General features: G+C 32.6%; 2 protein-coding genes across 2 annotated transcripts; one reads left to right on the plus strand and one right to left on the minus strand.

Moving 5' to 3' along the window:
- The first annotated feature begins 4,592 nt into the window (after positions 1–4,592).
- LOC106402530 (oleosin 14.9 kDa) lies at positions 4,593–5,446 on the plus strand. The gene is made up of 2 exons (XM_013843287.3): positions 4,593–4,986; positions 5,122–5,446. Exons 1-2 carry the CDS (start codon positions 4,670–4,672, stop codon positions 5,252–5,254), a joined length of 450 nt encoding a protein of 149 aa, XP_013698741.2. The 5' UTR covers positions 4,593–4,669; the 3' UTR covers positions 5,255–5,446.
- A 383-nt stretch (positions 5,447–5,829) lies between these two features.
- On the minus strand, positions 5,830–7,709 carry LOC106402529 (ubiquinol-cytochrome-c reductase complex assembly factor 1). Its single transcript, XM_013843286.3, has 7 exons — positions 7,409–7,709; positions 7,084–7,297; positions 6,828–6,994; positions 6,607–6,731; positions 6,427–6,487; positions 6,265–6,313; positions 5,830–6,069 (listed from the first exon to the last, which is right to left on the minus strand). Exons 1-7 carry the CDS (start codon positions 7,559–7,561, stop codon positions 6,002–6,004), a joined length of 837 nt encoding a protein of 278 aa, XP_013698740.2. The 5' UTR covers positions 7,562–7,709; the 3' UTR covers positions 5,830–6,001.
- Between the last annotated feature and the right edge of the window lie 668 nt (positions 7,710–8,377).

Consider the following 8,377-nt stretch of genomic DNA (forward strand, 5'->3'; position numbering starts at 1 on the left):
TAGCTTCTTGGGTTGGAGAGGGGAAGGATCCTTTTCAATTTTATTGACTTGTTTGGCTTCACTGTTGCTTTGGAGTGTGGCAAGTGGACTGTATCTTTATTGTTTTTGTCCTTTGTTTTGTGAGGGACCATCAGCTAGTGTCTATCTACGAACTTGTTCATATCCGAGAGACATAAAAATGGTCTTTTTTTATAAAGTTCTTTTGTGTATGTCACAGTTCCTTTTGAAGAAATTCTATTTTAATATATTGATTTTTGTTTATGTTAAATACATTAAATAAATTTCAATTTCAAAATTAATATTCGTCAACTTTAGTTTGAAATAAACATCCATTAATTTCAAATTGTCAAAATAGAAAAACTACAATTTTTTCTATAAAATATAAATTTAAATTGCTAATTTTATAACTAAAAATAGATATTCATTATACGTAAAATAATTAAATGTATGTAATTTAGTTTTCTGCTATTTTTTTGATAAATAAAAAATTAATATATTTCTTAATTATTAAAACCAAATCTGAATCAAAATTAAAAAAAAAATGTTAATTTTTTTTTTGTGATCAACATAAACTATCAACGCTGTGTTAATCAAATTGGTAACTATGAGTTGATTGATTTCGAACACTGTGTAAATTTATCTGTCTTTGTATATTGAATTCGGGATGCATGATCGTGTTAAAACTATTTTTTGCTCGTTATATTTCTTTTAAGTTTTAAGTGAGTTATAAATGCATACCATACATCTGATTTTAAATCATCTTCACCAATTAACAACAATCTATCGCAAAAGTCAGGTGTAACTGTATACAAGTTTTCACACTCTACGTCCAGCTGAGGGATTCAAATTCGGTGTGAAAAAGTGTAAATGCTGGTTCTTGTATTGCTTGCGACATTAAACCTTCAAACCCTACTAGTGTACTATACCATTTTTGTCTTGAGAATTGTCTTTATCCTTCGAAAACTCTTTTTTTTTCAAGTACTATTTTTTTAATCTAGGTGGTATACTTTGTACTTCCTCTTTCATAGTGTTTAATGTTTGTGTTTTAGTTTGGACTATTGCCATTTGCACTTTATTCCATAGTATGGATTTTGTCTCTAGTAACCACAAAATATCTGAACGATCATTGTCAATACTGTTAAATATCTTGTTATTACGACATTTCTAAATATATCATAGAATCCAAGCGAAATAATGATCATTGATGTGGTGTTATTCTCCAAAACAAATAATTCATATTAGCAAAGCCAACTGCATAAGAAACTGGCTTTGTGAGAATCCTTGAGAGAGTCGATATATGAATCGTTGGGAGGCATTCAAAGAGGACGTGGTTCATCGTTTTCTCGTCTGCTCTACATCTTGCAAACTGTGTCATATTTCATCACTCATATTTTTAGATTTCTCTTTACCGGTAATCTGTAAATAATAGTTGGGAAATCACTGGACTTCTTCTGCTATCTTTAAACATGTTTAATATTTTTTCCTTTCCTCATTTTGAATATTTACCATGAGTGCTTCCATACCCAAAATAAACAAATATGATGATAAAAGATCTTCTTTGTCTTAACACCCTCTTTGATATAATATGTCTTTTTGGTTGTCTATTTATTAGTATTTTGTACTTAACCGATGAGATACTCCATCATCATCAACCTTGTATAAATGGCTATTCTAACCTATAATTTGCTTTACTCATATTCATTTTGATAGCCAAATTTTTTTACTTACATCGTTCTAAGCCAATATAACATTTCTTGAGCTATAAGAATTTTATCCGAAATCAATCTTCTTGAAACAAAGTAGACTGAATCTCTAAAATCAATTGTGGGAGTCTAAAAGTTTCAGCCACTAACATAATACCTTCGATATGAACGTATACCTCACACATGGTCTCATTGTTCTTGGAATGAGAAATATTTGTTAAATTTAGCATCTCATCAAAATAACTCATCTGTAGGAACTCGTCTGTAAGAACTCGTCAACCATGTTAATGATATCAGCTTTGATAATAGTCTAGGACTGTTGATAAGAACGCTGTCATATCATCTGGCCATAAGCTTTTTCATGAATACCGATTTTATTTCCTTTTCAGATGTCGTAGATGTGAGTGATATATTTTGAGCGCTCATCTCAGGAACCTTTTTTTTTTTTTTTGGTTTTGATATGGGATTTACATAGTTTGAAAGATGGGGAAATTACATGTTTACCACTTTCATGGTACCACTTTTCATTTTTACCACCACTAATGAGACATTTTCAAAAATACCTTCTTCATTAAGTGGCAAAAGACTCTTATGCCCTTATTATTTATATATATAATAAATTATTATTTAAATAAAAAATAAAAAAAATAAAAAAAAATAAAAAAATAAAAAAAATAATTTCGAATTATACTTTTTCAAATTCTAACTTTTTTATAAAAAAAATTTTTGAATTTTTTTTGAATTTTTTTTATTTTTTTTTTCAAATTTCTTTTTGAAAAACGAAAATTATGTTTGAAACTATTTTTTATATATTTTTTAAGTATTTATATATTTATTAGAATCATAAATTTCACATTCCAAAAATCCTACCCCACCCCTCAACTCTAAACCCTAAGTCTAGATTAGTTAACCCTAAGGGTATAATTGTATTTTACCCTTCATTAAAAGGGAGTGTAAAAGTGGTTAGTGTAAACATGAAAAGTGGTACTATGAATGTGGTATTTGTGGCAATTTCCCTTGAAAGATTCACATGACATTCTGGAAACAATCCCTGATATTTCAAGTTATCAATACTATTAAAAGGGAATGAATTTTAATAAATTTACTTAAAAAAATTGTTTGGACCCTTTCATTAACTAATAATATTTTGGTCTTACTTTAATTTGGACAAACAATATGTTACCTTAAATTTCTCTAACAATCATTTAGTCAAAGCTTTTATTTATGGACCCATATTTTTTTATAAATGAAAAGATTATACCATATATATATACAACCACATAGACTTGGTTCACGAAAATAGAATATTACATACACTTTATTATATTCTTCTCTAAATATATCTCATCAACTTCATATAATTAAGATAAGTTTAAAAATATGTCTTTAGTTATTTGAATTTTTTTTTGTTCAGATCGGTTCTTTTTAATTCCAGTTCAGTTTGAGTCAATAATTCAAGTATCTGTAAAATTTACTATGTAATTTGGCTACGTAATAAATCTAGCTCGGTTCGAGTATTTAGGACAAAAATATCTAAAGAATCCGAAAAGCCAAAAAATCAAAACACGAAAATACCAAAAATAAAATCGAGAAATAACTAAATATCTAAAAGACCAAAATCTTACTCGAGAACCAAAAATATCCAATATTTTAAATAAATTTTTGAAATTTGAAATTTTATCCAAAACCTGAAACTATAACAGAAAATACGAATCCAAATTTTACAATAATATTTTTATACTGAAAACATATATGAATTACTCAAATATACAGGGTACCCGAAATCCAACAGAGACCCGCGGATCCAAAAAATTCTAATAGGTATTTTTTTTCCAATCCCGAACCTCAACCTATATTTCGTATTGGTTTGGTTCGTTTATCAAATTTAGGTAAAATTTTCATACTTAAGAAATAGTTACATAAGAGTGTATATAAAAAATCTCGAATAAACCTACATATAAGTTATATAATTTTAAACAAATTTTTGTATTCGATATAATACGACTTTATAATATAATAATACACAATATACTCAAAATACTATTTCATATCCAATTTCGTATATAACCCATAAAATCTGCGTTTTTGAAGCGCGGATCAAAATCTAGTTTAAGTTTATAATCAAGAATCGAATTTTAAATTTTAAGCGCTTTACTCTTAGAGGCAACAAACTATTACAACTACTCTTTCTGGACTAGCTAAGTTGGACTTGATTCAAAACATGTATTTATAGGGTAAGACGTAAGAGTTTAATATCAATTGACCTCTCTGTACTATCTGCACGAAAAAATTTAGCTCCTCAATTTATTTTCTATACTAATTATTTAATCAATTTCCACAATTTTTATTTAGTTACGTATAATCATATTTAATTAATAAATGTGTTTTGTTTAATGTGATTATCCAATAGTTACAGCCGATTAAACCTAAGTTCGACTTTTTTATCCTAAACTCATAAATATAAATCTTGACTCTCCGATAAGGATTAAGGATCGGATTTAGATTTTACTCGACTGAAAATACTAGGTTTTGTTTATGTATGATTAGATATAATTAGATGAAAAATTTGGAAAATTAATCAAATAATTAATGTAGAGGAAAAATGGAGGAGTTAAAAGTTTGGATGTACATAGGGTCAGTTGATGACAACCCATAGAGTAAAGATCAAGCCCATAACTGACGACCCGATCCCTCTGTGCTCCGTTTGGTCTTATTTACTCCAACGACGAACAACTTCAAAACAAACAAATTTTACGTGTCGCAAAAGGGAGCCCCCTTTTTACAGATGCTACGGCTGCATGAAAACATTCTCAACACGTGGAACGGCCAAGCAAAGGGGACTCACCAGCTTTCTACCCATCTCCCTTATTCATATATCATCATTGCTCACGCCCAATATATTACTATCTAATCTCCCTCTGCTGATTTCTTCTATTTTTGTGTCGGAGAGATCATAACAAGAATCAATGGCGAATCAAACAAGAACTCATCAAGACATCATAGTCCGAGACAGTAGAAGTACCCTAGACAGAGACCATCCGAAGACAGGGGCGCAGATGGTGAAGGTAGCGACTGGTGTCGCAGCCGGTGGATCCCTCCTAGTCCTCTCAGGCTTAACACTCGCCGGTACAGTGATAGCACTCGCTGTAGCCACTCCTCTGCTTATTATATTTAGCCCTGTCTTGGTCCCAGCGGTGATCACCGTGGTTCTCATCATCACTGGGTTCCTTGCCTCCGGTGGCTTTGGTATAGCCGCCATAACCGCCTTCTCTTGGCTCTACAGGTAATATATAATATATAGATGACGTAAACACACAAAACTGTGACCTACGTTTCCAAATCATACCTTTCTCTTCACCTATTTATATAAAGAGTTTGAATATTGGAGAAATAATATATATACGGTGAATGTTTCTAGGCACATGACGGGGTCTGGATCGGATCAGAAGATAGAGAGTGCTCGAATGAAGGTGGGAAGTAGAGCGTATGATACCAAGTCTGGGCAGCACAACATTGGAGTCCATCAGCAACACCAACAAGCAGCTTCTTAAAATTAATGTCAGATAAAACTATTTCCACACAAATTGTCATATCCATCGTTTGATCTCTTTTCTTCGTTTTCTCACTGCTTGTGCTGTAACGTAACGTGTAATAATAACATGAGTGTATGCTGTCAACATTGTCATCTTAGTTTTTTTTTTTTATCTTTTTCAAAACAAAATGTATCAAAGTAATGTTTTATCCTTTGTCATACATCGGCATGTGTACGGTTTTATTTAGCTCCTTTTTATTCATAAAAAGATATAATTAATAGGGTTTTTTACAGAAAGCAAAACCTGAATGATCATTACATCTATATCAAAGTTTTCTAACGAACAGACTTGGATATTCTTGAGACAGACGAATTAAGGTGACATTTCTGATATTCTCAATGTTTACAATTCTCTTTCTGCTGCATATATGCATCGCTCTGTATCTTAATCTTCATAAGTTGTGCTTGTTTCTTTATATACACGTTACACTTGCAAGTCAGTAACTTAGTTTAATTTCACTGGCATAACTGATTTGTTGTCCTAACCTATTATTATTGGTCGAGCGGTCTTTTTAAATACTACAATCTTGCATATTAGAAAAAGCAATGCAGTAATCTTATTTAACTTTCACCATGTTTTCGTGATTATCCGGCTGTTACCAACCAGCATATTCGCTTGTGTAGGTTTCTCTTGTTGGATATAAGAAAATATTGAGAGAAAAAAAGAAACAGATGAAAGATTGATTCTCAAAGCGCCACAGTTCCTTCAAGTCCCTGAGGCTTTGTTCTCCAAGGGGGTGAAGGAGAAGTTGCCGGAGAATATGGACTCTTTATCTGTGCATTAAAAAAAAACAGATCATTATACACATCTATTTCAACTGCAAATGCGAGTCACAGATTCAGTCATGCCAACTCCAGCTTCTTAGAGCATCTGCATCAATGAACCTTGAGGGGGGGGGGGGGGGGGGGGGGGGGGGGGGGTTCCAGCTTATAAAGCATTATAAGATAATGGAGGTTAGTGTAATTCACCTGTTAGAGAAAGAGAACCAACTTCTCTCCGGACATATCTTGCCATTGCCTGTAAAACACAAGCGATGTCTCAAACCTCAAACAGTTTAGTACAAAAAAGGCTAAACCTGTATGTATGTTTATGTGTTTGTGAGAGAGGAAGAGGGGGGAAACTCATCATGCCTTTGCTGCTTTCAAATCCGTTTCATCAGGTGTTGTTGTTCCATCATCAGAAAATACATTCCTACAAGTTCAAATCCATTTAAGGTTCTGTTATATACAATTCAACTCGAGCTATTCTCGCTGCTGCGTAATCTTTACCGAACTCAAATGCATAAAAGCACGGCGTTATACAAGCTTTACCTCCATAATTTGATTTGTAGATCATTTGGTTTAGCATCTGGAAGTAGTGCCTCATCATAGGCAACAACATTTCCAAAAAAGATTCTCTCCAGTTCCTTCATCCATGTCAAGAGAAGCAAGTTAACCTGCAATTTCAAAGAAAGATCAAGACACATCTCATTTTTAAGGATAAGATTCATCTTGGAAACTAGTGTATAGCAAGAACCAAGTCTAGGACGAACCCCGGCTTTAGAGACCCGGACTTCCACATTATGATTGTAGATCTCATACACATATTGACCAAGATCAACACCTTCCTTTCCCTCTTGCTTCAAACGGCGTAAGACGAGCCACATATGAAGGACAAGCAAGGAATATGTTATTTTGAAGGTTTTCTCCAAGTTGAACACTGCAGCAGAGACAAAGCACAAAGATCAAATGCGTTAAAGAAAGGAAAGAAGAAAGATAATCTTAATTGTGGTAGAAAGCAAATGATACCATCATAAATAGCAGGTGTGTCGACTTGAGCAATGATGCGCTTGTAGATAACGTTTGCCCCACGGATAGAAGTGCTCTGTTTGCTATAGAACAAAAGCATCTTTAGTATAAAGCGACGAACCCCTTGGTAGTCTGGCTCATCAACTCTGAGAGGAGAGTCTTTGGGAAGCGCCAGTGAACATGGCTTTGACCAAAACAGCTTATCCAAGTTTACCTGCCAAAACGTTTAATCAAAGACCACACACATAACATCCAGAACCAGTAGAAGAAGCACTAATCTAAAACACCCACAAGATTCAAATAGGAATTTCTATAAGCATGTTACCGGAGATTTGCTGGGGAAATCATTCTGCGACGGAGCATCATCAGCCTGAGCTACAGTCGCGTAGCCACAGCGGGAGAAAAAGGGCGAGGCATTTGAGGAGAAAGATCGGAGCTTTGAGATTTGAGAGACAGCTCGACCTAATCTGGGAAACATTTTGACTCGAGTAAGAGAGGGGATTGGATTGATGCAGCGTTTCTCTAAAACCCTCTCCGTCGCCGACTTTCGTGTGGATCTTTACTCCTCTACGTTAGCGACTATATTCAGCCTTTTATTATTATTTACTAATAACGCTATCTTACGCCTTCGTCACGAAGACATCAATTTTGCGCAAAACCCATTGGAAAAGTTTGAATTAATAATGTCTGATTTTAATAGAATTGAGTGGAATTTAAATCTAGACCTAAATTCAGTGTTATTGGACTGGGTATTTGGTAAATAAAATTTAAATCTATTAAAAACTCCTGTTATTCAATATTTTTTAGATTTAGTTAGAATTCAGTTATGGTGAATTTTACTAGAATTCAATGTATCTTTTTAACTAAAACAAATCTTACATTTTTTTATCAATATTTTGAAGGAAACGAGACTTGAATATCTTTTCCATCAAAGTACTTGCATACTAAAATTCCAATACTTACTCCAATTACCCAATTCAATAACACCCTCTAAAGGTTCAGAACAATGAGACTCTCATTCCTGCAATGCGTATAAATTTGTTCTTTTTTTTCTTCTAATTAAATATTTAAAAACTAGTTGAGAAATAATGTGTTATAATTGACATTTTTTGGTTTTATTATATTTAATTTTGTCGTTATTTATCTTAAATTTATGAATAAAAGTGAAATCTTATTTTAGATGTAAAATATATTTGGTGTTATCACAAAGTGGACAATATCATACTAATCGGACAATATAGAGTTTGACATGAGATTTCGCAAACCCAACATTTGTTGTATAAAGATTTTATAT

Source organism: Brassica napus, chromosome A10, assembly GCF_020379485.1.
Source record: "Brassica napus cultivar Da-Ae chromosome A10, Da-Ae, whole genome shotgun sequence".
Lineage (NCBI taxonomy): Eukaryota > Viridiplantae > Streptophyta > Magnoliopsida > Brassicales > Brassicaceae > Brassica > Brassica napus.